This window comes from Hypanus sabinus, chromosome 13 (genome assembly GCF_030144855.1).
Source record: "Hypanus sabinus isolate sHypSab1 chromosome 13, sHypSab1.hap1, whole genome shotgun sequence".
Taxonomy (NCBI): domain Eukaryota; kingdom Metazoa; phylum Chordata; class Chondrichthyes; order Myliobatiformes; family Dasyatidae; genus Hypanus; species Hypanus sabinus.
In genome coordinates, this window is record NC_082718.1 from 38,826,839 (window position 1) to 38,854,816 (window position 27,978).

The following is a 27,978-nucleotide window of genomic DNA, read 5'->3' on the forward strand; positions in this document are numbered from 1 at the left end:
GGTTACTGTATTTCTGTGTGTCACCATTATAATGGTCCCGAATGACCCATGGCACATCCCCCACCCCTCCCCCTCCCAAAACGTAAGGCCTTTGGCACTAATTGAACAGCTCCTTGATTTTCAAGCACTAAGTAATTGTTTGCCTCGGCTTTCAAGATTTTCCATTTCAAAGTCATGAATGAATTTGTCATTATTTGGCATAAAATGCAATTGGTTAACTTATGGTTGAGAATGTATTTTTCCTTGAATTTCTTCGCATCTGGTGGCGGGGTGAAGATAGGTGTAAGGCACTCCTTTCCTCCGCTAGCCTATAGGTCACCCGTAAGCAAGGTGTAGCCCTTACTTTGCCCCCCAATCTGGATCACATGATGTCATGGGAGTATTTGGTGGCTGGTCATATGAGCAGATGGTGCCTATCACAAATCCTGGTTATATGACCACTGACATCAGACAATCTCCGAAGAGTATTGATAACAGCTGGGGTCACCTGTCTTAACCATATAACCATATAACAATCACAGCACGGAAACAGGCCATCTCAGCCCTCCTAGTCCGTGCCGAGCTCTTAATCTCACCTAGTCCCACCTACCCGCACTCAGCCCATAACCCTCCACTCCTTTCCTGTCCATATACCTATCCAATTTTACCTTAAATGACACAACTGAACTGGCCTCTACTACTTCTACAGGAAGCTCATTCCACACAGCTATCACTGTCTGAGTAAAGAAATACCCCCTCATGTTTCCCTTAAACTTCTGCCCCCTAACTCTCAACTCATGTCCTCTCGTTTGAATCTCCCCTACTCTCAATGGAAACAGCCTATTCACGTCAACTCTATCTATCCCTCTCAAAATTTTAAATACCTCGATCAAATCCCCCCTCAACCTTCTACGCTCCAATGAATAGAGACCTAACTTGTTCAACCTTTCTCTGTAACTTAAGTGCTGAAACCCAGGTAACATCCTAGTAAATCGTCTCTGCACTCTCATTTATTGATATCTTTCCTATAATTCGGTGACCAGAACTGTACACAATATTCCAAATTTGGCCTTACCAATGCCTTGTACAATTTTAACATTACATCCCAACTTCTGTACTCAATGCTCTGATTTATAAAGGCCAGCCTTCCAAAAGCCTTCTTCACCACCCTATCTACATGAGGCTCCACCTTCAGGGAACTCCGCAGTGTTATTCCTAGATCTCTCTGTTCCACTGCATTCCTCAATACCCTACCATTTACCCTGTATGTTCTATTTGGATTATTCCTGCCAAAGTGTAGAACTTCACACTTCTCAGCATTAAACTCCATCTGCCAACATTCAGCCCATTCTTCTAACTGGCATAAATCTCCCTGCAAGCTTTAAAAACCCACCTCATTATCCACAACACCTCCTACCTTAGTATAATCAGCATACTTACTAATCCAATTTACCAACCCATCATCCAGATCATTTATGTATATTACAAATGACATTGGGCCCAAAACAGATCCCTGAGGCACCCCGCTAGTCACTGGCCTCCATCCCGATAAACAGTTATCCACCACTACTCTCTGGCATCTCCCATCTAGCCACTGCTGAATCCATTTTATTACTCCAGCACTAATACCTAATGACTGAACCTTCTTAACTAACCTTCCATGTGGAACTTTGTCAAAGGCCTTGCTGAAGTCCATATAGACTACATCCACTGCCTTACCCTCGTCAACATTCCTCATAACTTCTTCAAAAAATTCAATAAGGTTTGTCAAACATGACCTTCCATGCACAAATCCATGCTGGCTTCTCCTAATCAGATCCTCTCTATCCAGATAATTATAAATACTATCACTAAGAATACTTTCCATTAATTTACCCACCACTGATGTCAAACTGACAGGTCTATAATTGCTAGGCTTACATCTAGAACCCTTTTTAAATAATGGAACCACATGAGCAATACGCCAATCCTCCGGCACAATCCCCATTTCTAATGACATCCGAAAGATCTCTGTCAGAGCTCCTGCCATCTCTACACAAACTTCTCTCAAGGTCCTGGGGAATATCCTGTCAGGACACAGAGATTTATCCACTTTTAAATTTCTTAAAAGCGCCAGTACTTCCACCTCTTTAATTGTCATAGGTTCCATAACTTCCTTACTTGTTTCCCACACCTTACACAATTTAATATCCTTCTCCTTAGTGAATACCGAAGAGAAGAAATCATTCAAAATCTCTCCCATCTCCCTTGGCTCCACACATAGCTGGCCACCCTGATTCTCTAAGGGACCAATTTTATCCCTCACTATCCTCTTGCTTTTAATATAACTGTAGAAACCTTTCGGATTTACTTTCACCTTATTTGCCAAACCAACCTCGTATCTTCTTTTAGCTTTTCTAATCTCTTTCTTAAGATTCCTTTTACATTCTTTATACTGCTCGAGCAATTCCTTTACTCCATGCTGCCTATATCTATTGTAGACATCCCTCTTTTTCTGAACCAAGTTTCTAATATCCCTTGAAAACCATGGTGCTTTCAAACCTTTAACCTTTCCTTTCACCCTAACAGGAACATAAAGATTCTGTACCCTCATAATTTCACCCTTAAATGACCTCCATTTCTCTATTACATCCTTCCCATAAAACAACTTGACTCAATCCACTCTCTCTAAATCCCTTCGCATCTCCTCAAAGTTAGCCTTTCTCCAATCAAAAATCTCAACTCTAGGTCCAGTCCTGTCCTTCTCCATAATTATATTGAAGCTAATGCTATTGTGATCACTGGACCCGAAGTGCTCCCCAACACATACATCTGTCATCTGACCTATCGCATTCCCTAACAGGACATCCAACACTGCCCCATCTCTAGTCGGTACTTCTATGTATTGTTGCAAAAAACTATCCTGCACACATTTCACAAACTCTAAACCATCCAGCCCTTTTACAGAATGAGCTTCCCAATCTACGTGTGGAAAACTAAAATCTCCCACAATCACCACCTTGTGTTTACTACAAATATCTGCTATCTCCTTACACATTTGCTCTTCCAACTCACGCTCCCCTTAAGTGGCCTATAAAATACTCCTATTAGTGTTACTACACCCTTCCCATTCCTCAATTCCACCCAGATAGCCTCCCTAGAGGAGCTCTCTAATCTATCCTTCCAAAGCACCGCCATAAGATTTTCTCGGACAAGCAATGCAACACCTCCTCCTCTGGCCCCTCCTACTCTATCACACCTGAAGCAACTAAATCCAGGAATATTTAGTGGCCAATCACACCCTTCCTGCAACCATGTTTCTTGTAAGGACCCTGTCCAGAAGAAGGCAATGGCAAACCACTTCTGTAAAAAAATTGGTCAAGTGCAATCATGGTCATGGAAAGAACACGATCACCCACATCATACAATAGGACACATAATAGTGATGATGGTATCTGGGTGTTACTGGCACTTGGCCTTTCAGAATGTAGCAGCACACAGTAATTCTGCTAAAAGTACTCACAGAATGCACTAGGTATCACGTTCCGTGACTTTGACCCACTTACAATATCAGAAAGGTGACATATTTTCAGATCAGGATCGTGTGCAGCTTGGAAGGAAACGTGCAAGTGGTATTTTTTCTGTATTGGTAGTCAATGTGATCTCATTCAGAAAGGAGAAGCACAAAAAATGAGTAATTGCAATTGCTGGCAAGTATAGTGCAATGATTTGGTGGATTCCTATCATGAGTTGGAATCACCAGCCTCTCTGGCCTTCTTTGCCATTCAACAGGGTTATGGTTGATCTGTCTGTAACCTCAAACCCAAATTTCCAGTTCCCTGGTAACCTTTCAAACCCCTGCTCATTATGAATCTACCCTATCTTAAAAATGTATTCCTTCTGCAGTCAGCTCTCCTTATTCATGGGGAATTGGTTCCAGGACCCCCCGCGAATACCAAAAAACATGGATGCTCAAGTCCCTTATATAAAATGGCGTAGTATTTGCATATAACCTACGTACATCCTCCCATATACTTTAAGTCATCTCTAGATTACCTATAATACCTAATACAATGTAAATAACCTGGAGAGGGTTGGGCTCTGCCAGGTTTCAGATGCCCAAGACAGGCCGTATGATGAGCACACCAAAAAGATTGGTACAAAAGCTTGTCATGACAGCGCCCCGACGACTGTGTCAAGGGTTAAGGGCGCGTGCGCACACACATACACACAGACACACACACGCACACACACACACACACACACACACACACACACACACACACACACATACACACGCACGCACACAGACACACACACACACACACACACACACACACACACACACACACACACACAGACAATGTAAATGCTATGGAAATAGTTGTTATACTGTATTGTTTAGGGAATAATGACAAGAAAAGAAGTCTGTGCATGCTCAATACAGACACAACCATTGTAGCTCTTCTGGGAACGCTGATGTCACCTCAGCATCAGCTGATCCCGATTCTCCCATGATCTTAAAGTTCCTGAGGCTGTAGCACTTTACATAGCTAGCCAGCCATCCCTTACTAGCCTTAAACTCCTTCCTCTCGCTCACAACACAAGTAGTGGACGAATGAGATGCGAGGCGAACAATGCTCAGCTTCTGGGTTTTCCCGATCCGTGGTTGGTTGAATCTACGCATGCGGATCCTGCGAATGAGGAGGGCCAACTGTATTTAATTTTTATCTATTGAAACACAGCACACAATAGGTCCTTCCAGCCCTTCTAGCCCCGCTACCCAGCAACCCCCGATTATACCCTAGCCTAATCATGGGACAATTTACAGTGACCAATTAACTTACCGCCTGGTAATCTTTGAACTATGGGAGGAAACTGGAGCTCCCAGAGGAAACTCATGCAGTCAGAGGGAGAACGTACAAACTTCTTACAAGCAGAAGCAGGAATTGAACCTGGGTTACCTGTATTGTAAAGCATTGAGCTAACCACTACACAACCGGGCCACTCCTATTCAGACTCTCCTTCCACTGTCAAGTTCCTCACTCAAAGTTAATTACTCTCTGAGTGCAAAAATATTGCCTCAAGTCAGTCTTAAATGGATGGCAATTTTTTAAACCCCAATTCAACAGTTTCCCACCAGATCAGTGTCTTCATGTACATAATATCCCTCAGTATCTTATGTTCCAATCAAATTCCTTCCCACTGATCCAAACTCCAGCAGGGTCAGGATTTGTTGTCCAACTGGTCTTTATAACACAATCTGATCCTTCCAGACATTGGAAAAGAACCTACCAGAAAGCTTCTTGAAGGGAAATGAAGCAAGTCAATGCCACTGAACGGGTCAAACTTCCAAATACCGCACGTGAATCATCTGCAGAAATGAGTAGATGCAATGGAAGGTATTGCTGTGATCTAAACGAAGTCACTGAACAGACACTGAAGTTAGTCGATGTGTTTTATTCAACAAATTTGAGCAGCAGACACTCTTGAACCAATTTACATGACACTTTTATATGCTAAAGATCAAAGTTAACAGTAGGGCAATTCTATAGTTGCAATGTATCTAGAGTGCTTCCTTTGAATTACATATAATTTTCCACACACTTCTTTCTTTGCACCCACTCTCCAGACACAGAAAATGAAATCTCCACTGACTACTGTCCGCATTCATGCATACTCAGGCATCTGAAGTCTAATTGTTCTGAGCTGTGTTTTAAATCCAATCTGCAATCCACATTCAAATCTGAAGATTGGTAGCTGGTGAAATTAGTATTTGTTCCATATCCAAGCTCTAGAGTGAACCCTAATAGAAAACAATTAACTCCTAAATATGTTTCTTGGAATAAAAGTTGCATAAAAATTTCAGATTCATTGAATAATTATTTCTGTTAAGCACTGAATACGTAAATATACAACTTTAAAATAGGAAAAGTTGTCTGTAAATGTTGAAAATTTTAACGTGCACTCAAGAATCATATTTGTTGACGTGGATCAATTTAACCCTTACTGAAAATTTATACATTGCTCTCCTGCTGAAAATTGAACTCAGCTGATACGAAGCATTTAAATTTGTATTTTAGGAAATTTGCTGGCTACATATAATTTCAAATCATTTTAACAGCTGGGAAATAAATTGGTGCAACTATTTCAATATGTTCAAAGGCAAGGCTAGCTGTGCATGGACATTAGTATAAAGTTAACTCAATGATAAAGCTGCTTAATAGTTTCCTTCTTGAAAATTTATGTACGTGGAGCGGGCAGGCTGGAATCTCTAGCAACCCACATTCCCCCCCCCCCCCCCCGACATTTCTGCTTCCTCTGAAATAACAGGCAATTTCTGCCTACATCCGTATGAGTAAATAATAAGAGGACAAGACGAAAGCAAGTATGATAATCTAGGAGTTTGGAGACAGAGAGGATATAAATAGCAAATAGCAAATGAAAATGTTCTTCTTTCATGTTTTGACATTTGAAAATATAAGCCCTATTCAAGTCAATATAGTGTACTATATATAAGGTATTCCCTTGTCTATTCAACCCTCCCCACTAATCTCCCTCCTGGAACATATCCCTGGAAGTGACCTAAGTTCTATACCTGCCCATACACTTCCTCCCTCACCTCAAAACAGTCCTTCCATTTGCAAAGCTGCTGGGGTCATCTACTGTGTCCAGTGCTCCCAATGTGGCCTCCTCTACATTGGTGAGTCCCATCGTAAATCGGGGGGCCGGATAGCTTCATCAAGACCACTGGTCCATCCACCACAAGCATTACTTCAGGTGGGGCCAAACATTTTAATTCCTATTCCTATTCTGATATGTCGGCCATGGCCTCCTCTTGGGACAAGAGGGTGGGGGTGGGGGGGACAACATCTTATATTCTGTCTGGGCAGCCTCCAACCTGATGGCATGAATATCAATTCCTACTTCCGGTGAAAACTCTTTTCCTTCTTCTTTTCCTGCATTCTATACTCTGACCATTATCCTCTTCTCACCTTGGGTCCTCTCCTCCTTCCATTTCTCTCATGGTTCACTCTCCTATACTATCAGATTCCTTCTTCTCCAACCTTTGACCTTTCCCACCCACCTGGCTTTACCTGTCTAGCTATCCTCTGTCCCCCCCCCCCACCTTTTTTATTCTGGCATCTTCCCCTTTCCTTCTCAGTCCTGAAGAAGGGTCTTGGCTGGAAACATCAAATGTTTATTCATTTCCAAAGATGCTGCCTGACCTGCTAGGTTCCTCCACCATTTTCTGTGTGTTACTACAGTATATAAGGTGCTTAGAATGTACGATTGAAACTATCTCGGAGGTAGTGTGGACTTCTCCCCCATACCCCTTATGGGTCTTTTCAGCACAAGCAGATGAAACCGAATCAAGCTTCATTGAGAACTTACTGCCCATTACACCACTGGCATTTAGGGCAGCAATGAAAGCCCTCCATCTCTGTCTGTCCATACCAATGCACACAGATATAGAAGGATTCTTCATTGCTATTTCCGTAATAATTTTTTTGACCAGTCAGGGTTGTTAGCCCTGAGCTGAACCCCCAATCCTGGAAGACCAGGATTCACTCTTAGTCTGGCCTCTACCCTTTGACCCGTTTGACATAGGAGACCCTACCAAGAGCCAAAGCACAAGACCCTGACTCCAGCCAACGTTGCTCTCTGGGTCAATGAGGCGTGCAAGCCTCCAATCCCTACAATGAGTTTGTGGTCCTTTGGAGGTAGCTTCATTGAGAAGCTGCCTTTAAAGCTATGAGAAGAGTCTTGGCCCAATTATTCTGATTAAGTCTGAGGTCTAATTCCAGTTGCCACATTTATTGAGTTTATATTCATCCGGTATCAGAGAACACCTTTATTTTCTTTAATTTCGTGGGTAATAACTTAGTACTAAACCTAACTTTATTTTGAAAATTAAAACTGTTCTTATAACATGACAAAAGATATTTCCTTCAAGAGGAAAATAGCAAACATTCTGCCCAGAGCAAGTTGAAGCTCTGCTCTTTTTTTTTACCTTTGAATTTTGTCAATAGGAAATGTGTTCAAGGATGTGTTCTAATGGGCTCCCTTTCCACTGAGATGTAATGTTATCTCTGCATGAAGCTCTCTACCCAGCAGCACAGCCAAGAACTGACAAAAGTCATCCCAAGTGTGACAGATAGATTCAAATGACAGTTAGCCCCTGAGACTCCATGTAATCTCCACTGCAATTGTAAGCTGCTGACCACGTTCAGTTTCACATTAAAATATATCCAGTAGCTAATAAAATAGCACTGAATACGTGTTTTCCATGTATATAAAACTCATACTGTCATGCACATTAAGATGTATAAGTAGATGGAATGGAATGAGCTGGAATATTATAGAATGATTTCCTGTAGCATTGCACTCTGGACAGTTACCAAAGATGCACTTGAACACTTTCTATTTATGTAAGGCAATGAATCATTTTTTGATAGCAACTCAGACATTTCAGTTACAAATTAAGAGCACTTTGCAATGAAAAATTCTGAAGAGGGCAACATTTAAATGAGATTTAAATTAATTTCTTTAGGCCAACTAATTCAATATCAACATATCAATGTGCATTTCTGTAGATCACAACCTATATCACTGCATATTAGTAATAGTGCATTCTTGAAAAAGCCATGCACACTGTAGCGGATAACGAGATCCAGCCACCAGAGAGAGAATGTTATCTTATTTAAATACGGGAGTAAATCATTTTGATTGCTTTTAGTAGTGGTAGATTGCCATGGCTGAAGCAAGCATGTGTTGGATGGTGCACTGCATTTTTTTTTGTTTTGAAAGTTGACACAAGGGCATCTTGGGGTCACATTCAATTTAAATTGACATTCGAAGTTCAGCCGTTTGAATAATGACAGTGGGAGTCACAATGATGTGATCAACAGATGCCTGGCTTGCTCTCCGGATTTCATTTCTCAGACAAACTGACACTCGCAATTTACAACTTTATGCTGTAACTTAATGTGATAATATCTACAGGAAAGGATACACACACACCAAGACTCCTATGTGCAACGGTTCAATATATGCAGCTCAGTGGATGTTCATCCAACTATCTAGGAAAAAAAACTAATTAAAGTGATATCTTCTTGGCTTTTCGTACCAGGGATGGACATGATCCAAATGTCTCAGGGCCTGTGGATAGCTGAAGATGGTTTCCAGGTTAAGACTCGGATTTTAAAAAATAATCTGCGTAGTTTATCTGCAAGAAGACATGCACTGGCGATTTTTCAATTTATGTTTTTTTGCCCCGACAGTGAATTTTTCATACTTAAGCTTAACATATTTATTCCAATCTATTTTTTATTCCATCATTTCTATACTGCTAGAATGATTACACTAAAAGGACCGTACATTTCTAGTGATCTGATAATCAGATGAAATGCAGCCATATCGCATCCCACAGGATAATGATAAAAAAAAATCTCATCATATTGCTCTTCCATCTTCTGTAAGGCTATAGGTTGCCAGAAATATGTAATGCACAGGAAGATTTATCTAGTCAATTCTTGGCTATTACTATCATTACATATGGCCATAACATTTCTGTCCTACGGCAAGGAAAGTTTCTGTCACCAGCTCCGTCCATTATACATGAAGCAAGTACTGTAACACAAGATGAACTTCTGTTTCCTTCTGCCTGTGGCAACATTTCTTGTGAGGGCTATTGAGTGGGCCCCAAATTCAATTATCTTTATCACTGATTACTTCTTCTCCTTACCCTTACCTTATTCACAGATCTATAGCCTATGGGAGCTCTTTGCCCATAAGAAGGTATTTAAATTCACAAATCAAGTTAATTTGCCCATTAATATTCAGATTGTGTAAAACGAAATGTGAAATTTGAGAAATTTCAACTGTTTGCCCCTTCAGTCATTATCAATATTTCTCATCCAGGTTTTCAGTGCCGCGGATGTTTGAAACGCTTAATTTCTATGTCATCAAGAAGCAGCAATCCAGCTAGGCTGGGTTTTTCGGGCCAAACAAGACCCATGGTCAAGGTATATATATATTAATGAGAACATGTGTGAATGCTTTGTTTGTGGCAATGCACTGCTTGTCTCAGGTGGAGTTGTTAATGGTGAAGTATAGGCCTTTCCACTGACCGAAGGAGTTAATGCTATTGTGAATGTGGCTTTAGACCTTGGCCCCTCTGCTAATACTGGGAAAGCACTGCAAAAGCTTTACGGCGCCATTAGTGATTCACAAACCACGCACCCCGATGGTTTCTCTATTGCTATTGGCTTCAGCCACACCAAGCAAGAGCAAGTCTGCAGATGCTAGAAATCCAAAGCAAAACACACAAAATGCTGAAGGAACTGAGCTGGTTCCAGAGGCATGGTTATTGATTTCTTCCTCCAGTAAAGTAATTCCCCCCTCTCTCCTTCTTCTATTCCCCATTCTAACCTTTCACCTCTTCTCACTTGCCTATTATTTCCCCCTGCATCCTCTCCTTCTTCCCTTTCTCCTATTCCTCTCCTAGCCGATTCCTTCTTTTCCAGCTCTTGACCTTTCCCACTCACCTGGCTTCACCTATCCCTGTCTGACTAGTCCATTCCCATGCCCCCTCCACCTTTTTATGCCAGCATTTTCCCCCTTCCTTCTCAGTCCTGAAGAAGGTCCAAAACGCTGACTATTCATTTCCTTAAACACAGCCTGATCTGCTGAGTTCCTCCAGCATTTTGTATGTGTCCTTCAACCATGCCAATGTAAAAACCATCCTGTTCTTGTTGCAGTTTTTTTTGTGAGGAAGGGGTTTGGGGTTTGGCATTCCAGTTACCATTTTCCGTGTGGGCAAATTGTTAGCTTTTGTGCAAGGGAGGGGTTGGGGGTTTTGGGGTTTACGAGTTTTCTTTCTTTTTCCTTTTCATGTGGGAAGGGATTGATGTCTTTTCTTTCAACAACACCTGTGATTTTTTTCTTCTGTATTTCATGGCTATCTGGGGAGGACAAATATCAGAGTTGTATTGTGCATCCATACTTTGGCAATAAAACTATTCTTTGAACCTTTGAGCCTAAATTCTATCAGCATGTTGACTTCACTACCAGAGGTGAGAACACATTATACCCGGTTTAACTAACATCTCTGGTGTGTACAAAGCTGCTCTTGGTCACCACATTGGATTCTCTGACACTTAGCTGTTATGCTACTTCCTGCATACCGCCTACTGATTAAATCTGTCAAACCAGTTGAAAGGGAAGTAAAGACTTGGTCAAAAAGAGCAGCCTCAGTGTTAAGGCTGATTTATACTTGTGCGTCGCATCGACGCCATAGGAAACGCATAATGTACCCTACACCGTAGGGCGACGTGCACCTCTCCAGAAAAGTTACTCGCGCTGCGGCGATGCAGACCGCAACAACTGTGATTGGTCCACTTGGTAGCATCGCATTTTCTCCTACGCATTTCCAGTTGCTTCTTCTCCACTATGTCTGTAGGCTGTATAGATGAACCAAATAGTCAAATCTACCTGCCGACATGCAAAAATGTTTGAAATGCATTTCCTCGTCCATGTCTCTCAGGAAGAAACTCGACACAGTGGCATAGAAACTCCACCACCAACTAGCGCTCTGGCGCACACCAACGCATGCTCGCTACGGTGTAGAGCGATGCAGAGGTGAAAATCAGGGTTACAGCATAGGCTGCGGCGTAGCCCGTACGCACAAGTATAGATCAGTCTTAACAGGGCTGTTTTATAAACACAGACTAGAATATGTTCAGGCAGGTGGCGTGTCAACATCACATTAACTGATTAATATGCGAGATCTATGACTGGCTACATAAAGAAGCAGACTGAAGATGTGTCCGTTATTAAACAAATCTCTGTTACGACAAATCCAAAACCATAGTCGACAGCAGAGATCTAAGCCCGGCTGAGAGATCAGGATGCTGCCTTCAAATCGGGGTATAAGACATCTCTCCAAGTAAGCAAGAGTTGCGCTTTCCTGCAGCATTGGGAAGGCAAGTCAGGATTATTCACAGAGAATATTCAGTCATTTTTGTCACACCATAGATACAAGGCACATGTGGCAGGCGGATTACGAGACCACGCTGCCTGTCGATGACAGTGATGCTTCTCTTCCTGATAGACTGAAAGTCTTTTACGCTCTGTTTGATGCACAGAACAATGTGCGGGTCAGCAAGGCCCCTCCCCACCCACCCCACTCCCGAGGAGCTGGCACAACTGGTGTGAGGAAGACTCTAGCCCATGGTAGTGTGGTGTTCAGTGTGACGTTGTTACAGCTGGGGATGTCAGAGTTCAATTCCGGCACCGTTCTGTAAGGATTCTCTATATGTCCTCCCTGTGGAATGCGTGGGCTCTCCCCAGTGCACCGGTTTCCTCCCACCGTCCAAAGATGTACTTGGACATTGTAAACTGTCCCATATTTAGGGTAGTTCTAAATTGGGGTTGCTGGGGCAGCATGGCATGAAGGGTCAGGAGGGCTATTGTGTGCTGTGTCTCTAAATAAAAAAATACAACCCACGCACCATAACGTTGTGAGGCCTGATAACATACCTGGCCATGTGCCGAGGGACTGTGAAGACCTGTTAACTGAGGTTCCAACAGAAATCTTCAACATCTCTTTGGAACAGACCACTGTCCCCTCAGGCTTCAGGTTGGCCACGACCTTCCAGGTCCCTAAGAGGGCAACAGTAACCTGCCTCAACAACTACTGTCCAGTGGGACTGACCCCAACAGCAGCGAGCTGCTTTGAGTGGCTGGTTATGCATCACATTAAATTTCATCATCCTCCGAAATTGGACCCTTTCCAGTTTGCTTGTTGCTCAAATTGGTCCACCAATGATGCCATAGTCTCTGCATTCTTCTATGTCCTGTCCCAGCTGGAAGACAGTGCCTCATATACCAGGACGCTGTATATCGACTTCAGCTCAGTGTTCAATATGATCATACCTCAGAAAATGGTGGGTAAGCTGTCCTCATTGGGTCTCGGCATCTCCCTCTGTGATGGGATCCTGGACTTCTTGACAGAAAGGCCAAAAGTCACAGTCAGTCTACATTGGCAGAAGCATCTCTAGCTCAATCGCACTGAGCACGGGCATTCCTCAGGGTTTTGTTCTCAGGCTGCTGTGGTTCACTTTGCTGATGTTAGATCCAGTTTAAACCAAATCATCAAGTTCACTGATGACGCAACAGCAGTGTCCACGTCAAAGACAAAGATGAGTCGGCGTACAGGGAAGTAGCTGATAGAATGGTCTGGACAAGATCAAAGATAAGACTGCTGACTTTAAGAAACTGCAGGCTGACCACTGCTCCCTACACATACATGGCTCCTCTGTGAAGAGAGCCAAGAGCACCAAGCTTTTGTGAGTGCGCATAATGGACAATTTCACCTGGTCCCTCAACACCACCTCTTTGGTCAAGCAAGCACAGCATTGTCTCCATTTCCTGACGAGATTGAGTTGAGTGAGCCTCTCGCCCCGCCTGCATTTTAACCAGTTTTTACAGGAGTACACTGAGAGTGTCCTGACCAGATGCATCACCAGCTAATACAGGAAATGCAAGCCACCTGACCACAATTCCCTACGGAGGATTACGAGGACTGCTGAGATGATTATTGAGGTCAGGAGTGCTGCATACACAAGCCTCTTAGCATTGTCAGCGATCCCTCCCATCAATCCAATAATCTCTTTGACCACCAACTATCAGGCAGGAGGTACCATATCATTAGGACAAGAACTGTTAGGATGGGAAACAGCTTCCTCCCCCAGCTATAAGACTACTGAACTCCCTGCCACCACCCACATCTCAATACATATGAAGCATTATACCGTTCACTTTTTAACTTGTGTCATATGTATATATATATATATATAACTTATTATTTATTAATTTATCAGTGGTACTTACTAACTTACTGCTCAAAATGCCACTGTCACGTAGAGCAGCAACAAGGTTCCTCCATCTTCATTGCCGCTTATATCATTATATTTTTTGACCAATCAGGATTGTTAGCCCTGCGCTGAAACCCAAACCCAGAGGACCAGGGGACCACTCTCAGTTTGGCCTTTACCCTTTGGCCTGTTTGGCATGGGTGACCCTATCAAGAATCAAAGCTCCAGGTGCCGCTCCAGCCCATATAGTGCTCCGGGGTCAATGAGGCACGCACACCTCCAAATCCTATGACAAGGTTGTGGTCCTTTTGGAGGTTATTTGTGGTAGTATTACTTTAAGTGTTGCGTGTGAGTTATATGAACTGTGTTGTGCACCTTGGTCCAGAGGAATGTTGTCTCGTATGGCGGTATATATCTGTATGGTTGAAAAACAATAAACTTGAACTTCAAAAGTCAGTGTCTAATATGTTAATATTTCCTGACACCTCACCACATCTCATTAAAGATCCTACTTGACACCGTAAATCGAGCTTCTCCCTTGGAAACAACTATCTAGTTACAGACTGATCCAGACTAATTAGTGAGGTTGCAGGAAACCACTGGGAGTTACAAAACCAAAAAAGAGGTTCTGAGGTTTGAAAGAAATCAGCAGTCTTTGCCAACTCTGTCATCTTTGCCTACCCTTTATTAAATGTCTTAAAGAATGTTGTCTGGCAAAGGAGATGAGTAGGAATTTTTAGGCAGAGTTGTTACTTGGGATATGTTTAATCTGCAACCTTAAATGGCCAGAGTTTCCCCTAATGGGGGATAAAATTATAATTCAGATACAGTAATCAAGTTGTAAGAAAGATTTCAGAAAGAATTGAATCTGCATTCAGCATGTCTGTCAAACAGTTGATATTTGACAAAAGGTTTGGTAAATTTTGTAGGGTTAAAACATTCCAATTTATTCTGAAGAGACAGGAATTGAAGGATCCAAAGGTACTGGCTTTCAGTACAGCTGGTGCTAATTTGCTTTGAATTTTTGTGTGGAGCAAATTTTGCACAATTTTGCATCTGGTAGATTGAATAATGCAGCAGTTGGTGCAGCAGTCTTGAATGTTGAATGTATTCAGTGTAGGCAGATCCTGGCTTTGATTCTGACACAGAATTTAACTCAGCACAACTTGAGTAACAAGCTTATGACGATCCAGCTGACATCATATTTCTATCAGACATGGAAAACTTATGCTTAACTTTCAAACTCTTGGAAATCCACAATGGAAGCAGTTTTAGCCTGCATATCAGCACACTGTGCCACCATAGCAAATTTCAGAGTTTCTACTGCAATAGAACCATAGAACCATAGAACACACTACAGCACAGTACAGGCCCTTCAGCCCTCCATGTTGTGCTGACCCATATAATCCTTAAAAAAAGTACTAAACCCACACTACCTCATAACCCTCCATTTTTCTTTCATCCATGTGCCTGTCCAAGAGGCTCTTAAATACCCCTAATGTTTCAGCCTCCACCACCATCCCTGGCAAGTCATTCCAGGCACTCACAACTCTCTGTGTAAAAAACTTACCCCTGATGTCTCCCCTAAACTTCCCTCACTTAATTTTGTACCTATGCCCTCTGGTGTTTGCTACTGGTGCTCTGGGAAACAGGTACTGACTATCTACCCTATCTATGCCTTTTATAATCTTGTAGACCTCTATCAAGTCCCCTCTCATTCTTCTACACACCAAAGCGAAAAGTCCTAGCTCTGCTAACCTTGTTTCATATGACTTGTTCTCCAAACCAGGCAACATCCTGGTAAATCTCCTCTGCACTCTCTCCATAGCTTCCACATCCTTCCTATAATGAGGTGACCAGAAATGAACACAATACTCTAAGTGCGGTCTCACCAGAGATTTGTAGAGTTGCAACATGACCTCTCTACTTTTGAACTCAATCCCCCTGTTAATGAAGCCTAGCATCCCATAGGCCTTCTTAACTACCCTATCAACCTGTGCAGTGACCTTGAGGGATATATGGATTTGAACCCCAAGGTCCCTCTGTTCATCCACACTCTTAAGTATCTGACCATTAACCCTGTACTCAGTGTTCTGGTTTGTCCTTCCAAAATGCATCACCTCACACTTGTCCGGATTGAACTTTATCTGCCATTTTTCTGTCCAACTCTGCAGCCTGTCTATATCCTCTTGGAACCTTCAACAACCTACAGCTCCATCCACAACTCCTCCAATCTTCGTGTCATCTGCAAACTTACTCACCCATTCTTCTGCCTCTACATCCAGGTCATTTATAAAAATCACAAATAGCAGGGGTCCCAGGACAGATCCCTGCAGCACTCCACTAGTCACCGACCTCCAGGCAGAATACTTTCTTTCCACAACTACCTTCTGCTTTCTTCCTTTAAGCCAATTTTTTATCCAAACAGCCAAGGTTCCACTTATCCCATGCCTCATGACTTTCTGGGCACTGAATGGCTTCCTCCTACTGGAAGAGATCTGAGATACCAGCAATCAGAGGATGCTTGAAAGCTGAATCAGTAGTGTTGAAATGGAGCTGCCCTTCACTTTCATGTTGAAAAAGGGTACACTCAGGGCAAGCTGAGTGTTGAATTGCCTACTGCTCCTTGATGTGTTATACTGTACATGTTTTCAGGCAACTCTACCAGAGCATCAGCTGGTACCTCATGCATATCCTTAGCATTTTAGAATACAAGCCCAACACATCATTCACACATTCATTGAAGTTCTGCCTCTTCCATGCCAAAACCCTCAATTCCACAATTATTCACATATTTGTGTTCCTCCTCTTTAAAGATCTCAAATGACCTAGACTCCACAACCTACTGAGGTAAGGAATTCTAGAGATTCATGAGCCTCTGCAGGAAGAAGTTCCTCAGTACTTCAGTTTTAAATGCTATTCTTCTCCTCTTGTAATTGTGTCCCCTCATTCAAGCCACTCCCATTAGTAGAAACATCTCAGCATCTATTCAGTCAACATCCAGGATTTTTCAGTTTTTGCTAAGGTTATTCCTCATTCTTCTGAACTCGAAAGAGAATATCCAACTACTTCAGCAGTTCATGATAAGACAACCCTCTTATTTTAGGAATTATCCAGATGAATCTCCTTTGGGTTGCCTCCAATGCTTGTAATCCTTTCTTGAAGATTGGGCCATAATTGTACACAGTGTGGTACAATTGTAATAATACATCTTTATCTGAAGGCTAACCAAAGTTTCCATCTGAATCCTCTGGAACAGATCTAGCGTGTGCCTTTGTCCTTCAGAGAGTTGGCATTGAGTCTACCCATGGCTGTTGGCAGGAGAGAGTTGCACCCTGTGTTTAATTAGCCCAGGCACTTGTTTTGTGCATTTCACTTTAACACATGACATTTTAATAATCTCACATCTGATGCCTTCACTGGGCTTGATTAGATATCAGGTTATTAAAATGGCATGTGTTGAAGTGAGATGCATTAAAAGTACTTGGACCAATTTTACACTGGGTGTAATTTCACCTGTGGATGATCACACATGCAACCTATACAGGTTAAAATACTGATTTGCCATATTTTTAGATAGAGGTAGAATGTTTTGCATTAATTTCTTTGTTTTTTCCTCCCTCGCTCTTAATCTACAATACGTTTCCTTTCCTTCTACAATAATTTTCCTTTTTCACCCAAATTGATATGTAATCATACTAATTATTTGCTGCCCAGCTCTGCACTCTTGATTTCAATCCACTTTCCACCTTGACACATGTCCCAGTAATCAGATGTCCTCTCTGTGATGTCAGTAACAGCTTGCAAAGAGGAAAGGCATATAACTAACTTGAGAAACAACAACTTCTACTATAACTGGGTTCATTCATAACAAAACTCCCCTAAATTAAAACCAAAGTGTTATGTTCTGTATCTCCAGAAACTATTCAAAAGACAAACACAGGAGCTGGGGATAAAGGTGTCAAACACGAGGAAATCTGCAGATGCTGGAAATTCAAGCAACACACACAAAATGCTGGTGGAACACAGCAGGCCAGGCAGCATCTATAGGGAGAAGCACTGTCGATGTTTTGGGCCGAGACCCTTCGTCAGGACTCGGCCCGAAACGTTGACAGCGCTTCTCCCTATATATGCTGCCTGGCGTGATAAAGATGTCTACTTTATTTTACTTTATTGAGGTGCTTGCATATGACATGGTGACACAATGATGTATGCCATTCACATACCTTTACATATAACCCGTAATGAAGTATGTAAATAAAGAAGGAATGCTAAATTATACAGTGTATTTATAACACTACTCATATATTTCTGAAATATTAAATACTTAATACTCTTCCTCGCTTAGCTATAAACTCCAATTCAATATAGAATGCATCTCGACTCAATTATGTAGTTATCTGTTATCTAGTTATCTGTAGTTATCTGTATCTCAATCTCTATAGTACTGTGCAAATGTCTTAGGGGTATACATATTTAGTTAAGGTGCCAAAGACTTTTGAACAGTACGGTATTAGACAATGTGGGGCATAGAGCGAGTTTGTAAATCTGGTGGAGCAAAGGATATTTGGAATGACAAGGGTGGAGCACCCCGGGAGGTGTGTGTGACAAGTGACAGAGAAGAAGTGCCAGGATCGGTGCGGGGGGGGGGGGGGTGGCATGAGTGCAGATACACCCAGCCCTGAGACACCAGGCAAGATCATTTGATTCCAAACATTTAGTTTATTGGCCATTAAAGAACGTCTCTTTGGTGCTTCCTGCTCTCCCCCCTCTCTCTTTTTCTAATCATGACTCCCCTCTCCATACCCCCTTCCCACTCTCAGTCCACAATAGGGACCGGTATCAGGTTGATCATTATTCAGATACAACATGAAATTTGTTACTTTTTTGAGACAGCAGTACAGATCAATGCATAAAATTACTATATATGTGTATATAATGCAACAACTATATAGTCACCCACAGCACAAGGGTTTCTATTTGACTTACTTAGTTGCTGAGGGGCACTGATACTGGTGCAGAACCTACTACCCAACAACATCTCCAGGACTGCAGTTACTCCAAAAGGACTTTCTCAAAGTCAATAAGAGCTGGTTGTCAGTGATGCTCAGATCCCTTAATAATCAACAAGAATAATAGTATATGAAGCAGCTCTGCAAAATAAGCAAGTACATGACTGATAAATGATTACAATATTCACTATTTTATTCTTGAGTAAAGTAGTGTTGTACACATCAGCTGGGAGTTAAGGAAGTGAAGCTTGGGGTATTTTCCTGGGCTCAATTTCATATAAGCATTGCAAAGCCCAAAATTGGAAGATATTGCCATGCTTCACTTTATCATTCAAAATTTTTAATAATCACAGCAGTTCTCACTTGATTCAGCACATCTGATTCAATGCAATTATGCTGTAATAGGCTCCTGCGCAAAATAGTTAAAAGAAAGAAATCAATTGAATCAGTTTACTAGAAATCTGCATGATTGGACTTTAATTGGAGTTGGATGTCAAAAAATTTCAAATCAATTCCAATTTCTACTTTTTGGTCTCAATTATCGCCTAACCTTTCCTTCGAGGGTTGGTGGGCTGTGCGTAAGTGTCAAGATTCGCACCAGAGAATTGGTCCCCTACATCAAAGCTGTAGCTACATTACAAAGAAAACTGGCTTTCTTCATAAAATGTCGCAAAGCGAACAAGAATCCATCTTTCTTTTATTACAGTCAGCAACGATTTATTTCTACATCCATAAGAGTCACCTTTGCCTACTTAATCCTTTAGGTTTGGAGTCACATTAAAATTGCAGCGATGTGTGAACTTCAAACTGGACCTGTTTAATTCCTCATTCTTATACCGAGATCATTAATAATGCCTTAATTAATGCTCATCAACGAGACATGAAAAACAAAGTGACTTACTACCACATTGTAGTCACTGAAAGGAGGATATGTTAGGAACTGAGACAAAGTTCTGTGGCCTGACTTTGTTTATAACAAGAATATTAGAAACTAATGGACTGAATTATGCTTACCTCTCGTTAGGGGTTTCATAGGGAATCACTTTCGCTCTATAGTTTATAGTTTATAGCCTGGCTTTTCTGCTAGACATTGCAAGGCCAAAACAAGCTGGAGGTGAGATAACAACACATATGACCTCCTGCTCCATTGAAGATTCAGCATTGGGTTTAGAGTTGGGCAAAACCCCCTGAGCTGAGGGCGCAGATACGCTTCATCAGCCTTCTACCAGAGATGGTTGTCACATATGATTTGGAGGTATACAAAATTATCAGACTTACAGACTACAGCTTGTGTGGCTTCAGAACAGTCTGTCAGACACAGCTATAAGTAGCACAAGGGCCCCACAGGGTGAGGTGAGGACCTACAAGTATCTGGGGGTGCACCTGGATGACAGACTTGAGTGGAGCACCAACACAGAGGCTGTTCAAGAAGGGCCAGAATCACCTCTACTTCCTGAGGAGACTGAGGTCCCTTGGACTATGCAGGCCGCTCCTTCACATATTCTATCATCTGTTGTCACCAGTACAATCTTCTATGCAGTGGTGTGCTGGGACAATGGCATCAGCATGGGTAATGTCAACAGGCTGAACAAACTGATTAGAAAGGCTGGATGTGTTATAAGAATCAAACCGGACACGCAAGAGGCTGTGGTAGAACAAAGGAGATGAGTAGGAATTTTCAGTCAGAATTATTACTTGGGATATGTTTGATCTGCAGCCTTAAATTGCCAGAATTTCCCTAATGGGGATAAAATTATAATTCAGATATAGTCATCACGTTGTGAGAAAGATTTCTGAATGATGTGATACTGCATTTAATATGTCAATTTTATTTGACATCAAGTTTGTAGGTTGTTTCTCTGAGTTGTGCTGAGTTAAATTCTGTGTCAGGATCAAAGCCAGGATCTGCCTACGCTGAATACTTTCAACATGCACAAATGCTACACTGACTGCTGGTAAAGCAAAGGACACTCCGGAAAATCCTGACAATTCTGGACAATGTTTCTCTCCCTCTGCATGCCTCCTTGGCTGAACAGAGGAGCACTTTCAGTATTAGGCCAAGACAAATATAATGTTCTAAAGAGCGCTATATGAAGCCATGGTTACCCTTTGCCATCAGGCTCTGTAATGAGTCAACCTGTAGCTGGGGAAGTGATAACCCCCTCCTGATAGACTGTTATTAACCTCTAGTTAAGCTCTGTTTAACTCTGTTTACCTCACCCTGCTAGCATGGACACCCTGTGCAATACTACCATCACTTACCTGGATGGTGTGAATGTGCACCCATTACCGTATAAAATTATGGTAATTCGTGCACTACCAGCTTATCAGTATGAACTTGGAAATCTTGTCGTATTTGACTTGTTAATCTTGTACACCTTATTTTTAAGGTAACTTTTTAAAAAATATATTCTTACTCATTTCTCTTCTAATATTTGTATATCTGTGCACTTGTAATGCTATTGTGACACTGCAATTTCTTTTCTGTTCAATAAAGTATCTATCTATCTATCTTATGACGGTGTATAAATAGGGTAAATACAAGCAGGCTTTGTCCACTAAGGTCGGGTGACACAACAACTAGAGGTCATCGGTTAAGGGTGAAAGGTGAAATGTTTAAGAGAAAATAAGGGTAAACTTCTTCACTCAGCATGTCTTCACTCGTGAGAGTATAGAATGAGATGACAGCACAAGTGATGAATGCAAGCTCATTTCAATTTTTAAGAGAAATTTGGATAGGTACATGGATGGTAGTGGTACAGAGGACAATGATCCTGGTGCAGGTCAGTGGGAGTAGGCAGTTTAAATGGTTCAACATGTGCCGAAGGGCCTATTTCTGTGGCTCTGTGACATGTTCTATGACATCATTGGTTTAAAGAAGGTCACGACCTTGATTGAAAAGGAAAGTACAAAGGAATTTATTTTCATTATTTTAATTTATCTTTATACTTTAACCCATTACTGGATTAGTGTTTTTGAGAAAATTCAGACATGCATAAAAAGTATTCATGGATTTTGGTGGTAATGAGTTGACAAAAAGTTATGAGAGCTTCTAAGGAGAGGGGCAGGAATCCACCTCACTTGTCCTGCTCTGTCTAAGGGACATCCATGGAAGCAAGGCAGCTTGATTAGTCCAGCAGTTGCTAAACATATGTATCAAAGCTAAGTATATTAGGTTCAATAATTTCTCCAGATCTCTCTGCTGGAGTAAAGTAATTTATTAGTTTGATTATGAGCTTCGGTTATTAATCAAAATTAAAGTTTCTTCGTCGTAGGTAACACACATTGGCCTCGAACTTGATCAGAGCCTGCAAAGGAGATTTAAATAACCTTCATACTGTGGGCTCATAACTGATAGTTTGTGAGAGAATCACTTGGAAATGCAACAGTATATGAGGACCAAGGCCTTTCCTCTACATTTTACACAATGTCAGGCCATGCAGAAGAGAGCAGGTGGACTTACAATCAGGCCTGGTCCTCTGGAAAGGCTGTGGGTAGTAAAGATGGTGGCGTATTGAAAGGGGATTTGGAGTTTATTAGGGTTTGATCGAAGCAGGACATAGGTGATGGTATAGGGTGGAGGTCAATGCATTGGTTTGCATTAACCACAGATCGAGGTGATTGGGAAATGCTGGGTCCAAATATCATTTAAACTTGATCATGATGAATTGTGAGTGTCTGGAAAACTGTAGGGCAAAAAAATAACAAAAAACTCTGAGTCATTTCCCAGTGGGCTCTTGACAGACTCAGATTTGTCCCAGTAGTAGCAGAAGCCTGGTCTTTCAGGAATAAGCTTCACCAATGCAAATGAAAATCGCAGTCATGAATTCCAGATATGTACATAGAATTGTGTACTTCCAGGTCACTTTGCAAATGAAATGCAAAGGAGTAGCAAAAATAAAACCATACACTAATGATCTATCTGTACGTGCCCTTTAATTTTTGTCCAGCTTTTATTTTCACAGGAAGCATTCATTCATTTATTTTTATTAATTGAGATAGAGCTCAGAATAGGCCATTCTAGTCTTTCAAGCCACTGCACTCAGCAAACCCCCAATTTAACCCCATCCTAATCACGGGACAATTTACAATAAACAATTAACCTACAAACCGGTACATCTTTGGACTGTGGGAGGAAACCCACGCAGTCATGGAGAGAATGTCAAACTCTTACGCATAGCGGCGGGAATTGAACCCAGGTCACTGGTACTGTAAGGCATTGTGCTAACCACTATGCTACTGTGCCACCCCCAGCATTGTGCAGCACAGGGAAACTTGCGCAAGACAGTTCCAGGGAGTAGTCTGGAACAGACCATTAATAAGTACAGTTTGAATTTTCAGATTCATACAGTTGAAATTAGAACAAAGATCACATAACAAACAGAAAATTTTAGATGCAATAACTGTAATCTTCCAGTTGCCTTTTCCTCAGCACATATGCTTGCTCTTAATGCACTGCTTATACTTAATTCTAGGAATGATTAATAGATCACTGTAACTATAACGTGATATTGCACACTTCTTGACCTCTGATAGCCTCTGTAACTGATGGCTACCACTGCAATGGTGAAAAGTAGAGTACTAGAATGAAGACAAGTGAAGAACCTAATGTTGAAAAATATAAATAACTCCTCTATGTTAACCATAGAGACAGACTGTGTTTTGAGATGTTCCTTTGCCCTCAGGCATTAATGGCTTTCAGCAACACATACACTTTGCATTTCTTTTGATGTTATCTGAGTACTCAGCAGAACACACTCTCCACACTTTAGCAGACTAACAGGAACTTTAGATGAGTGGAAAAAATTTACATGGACTATTGAAATCTTTCCCACAGGCAATCTCTCAGGACTTGATTTTTCAATTTTGAAATCAGTGAGGTGGACCATTCGGAATCTGCAGGCTCCACCTCTCCCAATTTTCTGCCAAGACTGAGGTTTGAGCTTCAAATACACCTTTCATTCAATCTGTCAAAGACTGTTGTAGACCCATTGAAGACTGTGGTGAATTTCATCAAAGATTTAGAAGAATGGGGGGAGGGGGTCCTCATGGAAATCTATTGAGCAATGACAAGCCAAGATAGAGTGGATGTGGAGAGGATGTTTCCTACAGTGGAGAAGAAGTCAGATTAAGAAGGTTAAGAGGGGAGGAAGAAATACAAAGTAGCAGGTGATAAGTGAGTGAGTGAGGGAGGAAGTGAAGTAAAGAGATGGGAAGTTTATACTACAAAATTGGAAAGAAGTAAATCCTCCTACTACATTTCAATGGCTTTCTCAAACTATTTCTTATCTGAGTTTGGAAAAAATTAGAAGCACTATTTTTGACTCATCAATTAAATTTGAAGAAACTTGGAGACCGTTTATTCGACATTTTCATATGAATTAATTTGGCCTTTTCCAGACCTTTCTGCTTATTCATGTTCAGGTATGGAGTTCCGGAGTTCTTTGACACTATCTTATACTTGTAAACTGTTATTATTGCCTATGTTAGTTTAGTTTAGTGTTTTATTTTTTTTAATATATTTTTTTCTCACATATTTTTTTAATTTTTTTTTTCTTTTTTAATGGTTATTTGTTTTTTTTTCATATAATCATGTGGACTTGATTAAGGTATTTTCTTTTGTTGATGTTTAGTAGGATATTATTATCTTATTATCAATGTGATTTCAAGTCTATTGTATTTATAATTTACTTATTACTATGTTATTTTTTTTGTGTATATGTGAAAATCAATAAAAAGATTGAAAAAGAAAAAGAGATGGGAAGTTGATTGTTGGAAGAGATAAGGAGCTGGAGAAGGGGGAATCTGATAAGAGAGGACAGAAGACCATGGAAGAAGAGGAAGGGGAGGGAGCACCACAGGGAGGTGATGGTCAGGGAAGAAGTGAAGGTGTGAAAAGGAAACACGAATGCGGAATGGTGAAGGAAAGGAGGGGGACTGTGCTGTCTTTACGACAGTTATTTAGTTTATAATATTTTCGCTTAGTAATTCATTCAATAGTATTTTCTAGTTAGAATTAGAAGTGTTTAAAGTGTATTCATTGCATGTAAAATATATCGGCATGCGATGACGTCACATCCGGTTTCGCCGCGTCTTGTGGGAAAATACCGGTTTGAAATTAGCGCGAGGGTGGGGGCTTTCCACGAGGCTCACCTGAGCACAAGCAGTTTTGCAGGCATGAGAAATCACAGTGAGAGCAACGCTGTAAGTTAATAGATAATCGATATATTGAACTAAGATATTAATGCTGATCCTGTTAGAGGTAATGACGGTAGATAATGTTTATGCTTTCGTTAGTTAAAGAGTCGCGGATAGTTTGCATGGAAGTGTATTTAAAGTAGTCAATGGAGCAGGTAAACTCTCCCTGTATACTGCACCTTAGTGTAATGTAGTTATAGTCACCTTTGCAAGTATTTACACTTGAAATGTGATATTAAGGAAGGAACAAATACTGTATCAATCTTGTATTGTTTTATCAACAGTTTTCACCATATGTTAATGTGAAGAGTGAACAGTAAATGGTTAATCTTACTGCGATCTGGTTTGCATTGGCTGTGGTTTATCCGGACGTTAAATTCGGCGTTTCGTTACACCCGAAGGAGAACGTGACAGTGAAAAAGCGGCATTATCAGGTGTTTCAAGTGCTGCAATGTCAGCTCAATCCAGCATCAAGTCGACGCCGCCCAGCGACAAGGGCAGTAAACCGACATCAAGTAAGCCCACCCGGGCGTTATCAGGTGTTCCAAGTGCTGCAATGTCAGCTCGATCCGGGATCAAGTCGATGGCGCCCAGCGACAAGGGCAGTAGAACGACATCAAGTAAGTCCGCACAGGCAAGAGCCAAGGCAGAAGCCGCCAAGGTGCGACTGCATTACGCCAGACAAGAAGCAGTTTTGAAAATGAAACTGGCCACCAGAGAAGCCGAAATCCAGAAAGAAGAGGCTGCCAGAGAAGCCGAAATCCAGAAAGAAAGGGCCGCCAGACAAAGAGAAGAGGCTGCCAGAGAAGCCGAAATCCAGAAAGAAAGGGCCGCCAGAGAAGCCGAAATCCAGAAAGAAAGGGCCGCCAGACAAAGAGAAGAGGCTGCCAGAGAAGCCGAAATCCAGAAAGAAAGGGCCGCCAGAGAAGCCGAAATCCAGAAAGAAAGGGCCGCCCGAGAAGCCGAAATCCAGTTGGAAATGGCAAAAATATCGACAGAGTTGCAAGTGCTGCAGCTAGAAAGAGAAGAAGCTGCTGCCATGGCGGAAGCAAAGTACATAGAAGAAGCTGAAGGGTCGCGTGATCTGACCGCAGCAAGATCTACTTTAGAAAGGACCAGACTGGAACGCACAAGCGACTATGTACAATCTCAAATAGACAGGCAGGCTCGTCTCCCCTCTCCATACGTATTCGATGACTTCCCCAGCTACGAGGAACCTCAGAGAGTCACGATTGCATCACATCCATACGAGGAAGGAAATTTACCCTCACGGCTCCGTGATGAAGTCAAGAATGAAAGAACCGACAACGCTCCTTCACCCCCACAACAGGACGGCGGGGAGGGAGAGGTTCACTCCAGGACAACAATTGTCAGCTCGAACTGTACAGAAGTTTGCGGTCAAACTCAGTCAAGCCGTTCTTGTTCCGAGATCTGCCTCACTGAGGTGTACCCTAAAGAAGCACAACAAGGCGTTAACAAGCGCGAGGCAAGCGACGAGTCGCTGGGCCAGTCAGTCTTCGCTCTAACGAAGTATGACATCAAACTTGCACAATCAGCTCAAGATACCATTTCTTTAAAAACCAAAGACACCAAGGTCTTCAGAGATGAAGCAAATAATGGGGTTGCCCCATTGCCTATCAGAGAACCATGCCAGCGCTCACCAGATAACAAAGAGCAGGCAGTCAAACGGTTCACGTCCTTACGGAAAACCTGGAAAAGGAAACCTGAGATACAGCAACGCACCCGATTGGCCCACGAGGTACTGTGCACCCTAATGGCAGAGGTCACAGCCATTATAAACGCACAATCATTCCTACCTGTGTCTTCTGACCCAGAAAACCCCTTTATACTTTCGCCATCAACGCTCCTTACGCAGAAGGCAGGAGCACCTCCTCCACCAGGAGACTTCTCAGACAAGGATTTGTACACAAAGCAATGGAGACAAGTCCAGGCTCTGGCAAATCAGTTCTGGCCTCGCTGGAGACAAAAATATCTACCTTTGTTGCAACAGAGACAAAAGTGGACAGAACCCCGAAGGAATCTTCAAGTTGAAGACTTAGTCCTGCTCAGGGACAAGCAAGTCGCTCGCAACAGCTGGCCAACGGCCAGAATCACTGCTACATTCCCTAGCGGGGATGGACATGTCAGGAAGATCGAATTGAAGACTACCGACCAAGGCGATGTGAAAATTTACCAAGGGCCGGTTACAGAAGTTATTCTACTTCTACCCAATGACTGATTAAGAGACTAAGTTTCGTACTCTGCTCATTGTGACCTTACGAAGGTCAAGCGGGGAGTGTGCTGTCTTTACGACAGTTATTTAGTTTATAATATTTTCGCTTAGTAATTCATTCAATAGTATTTTCTAGTTAGAATTAGAAGTGTTTAAAGTGTATTCATTGCATGTAAAATATATCGGCATGCGATGACGTCACATCCGGTTTCGCCGCGTCTTGTGGGAAAATACCGGTTTGAAATTAGCGCGAGGGTGGGGGCTTTCCACGAGGCTCACCTGAGCACAAGCAGTTTTGCAGGCATGAGAAATCACAGTGAGAGCAACGCTGTAAGTTAATAGATAATCAATATATTGAACTAAGATATTAATGCTGATCCTGTTAGAGGTAACGACGGTAGATAATGTTTATGCTTTCGTTAGTTAAAGAGTCGCGGATAGTTTGCATGGAAGTGTATTTAAAGTAGTCAATGGAGCAGGTAAACTCTCCCTGTATACTGCACCTTAGTGTAATGTAGTTATAGTCACCTTTGCAAGTATTTACACTTGAAATGTGATATTAAGGAAGGAACAAATACTGTATCAATCTTGTATTGTTTTATCAACAGTTTTCACCATATGTTAATGTGAAGAGTGAACAGTAAATGGTTAATCTTACTGCGATCTGGTTTGCATTGGCTGTGGTTTATCCGGACGT

The 27,978-nt window shown here is 41.8% G+C and overlaps 2 protein-coding genes across 2 annotated transcripts in view; one reads left to right on the forward strand and one right to left on the reverse strand.

Annotated features, from left to right (window-relative positions):
- tafa5a (TAFA chemokine like family member 5a) overlaps positions 1–27,978 on the reverse strand; it is a 773,862-nt gene that overhangs the window by 688,914 nt on the left and 56,970 nt on the right. The window lies entirely within an intron of this gene.
- On the forward strand, positions 24,792–27,946 carry LOC132403478 (uncharacterized). Its single transcript, XM_059986880.1, has 2 exons — positions 24,792–25,054; positions 25,333–27,946. The coding sequence occupies exon 2, from the start codon at positions 25,500–25,502 to the stop codon at positions 27,285–27,287; it is 1,788 nt and encodes a 595-aa protein (XP_059842863.1). The 5' UTR covers positions 24,792–25,054; positions 25,333–25,499; the 3' UTR covers positions 27,288–27,946.

Coding starts and splice junctions, on each gene's coding strand:
- LOC132403478 (XM_059986880.1), top strand. CDS start 25,500: ATGTCAGCTCAATCCAGCATCAAGTCGACGCCGCCCAGCGACAAGGGC.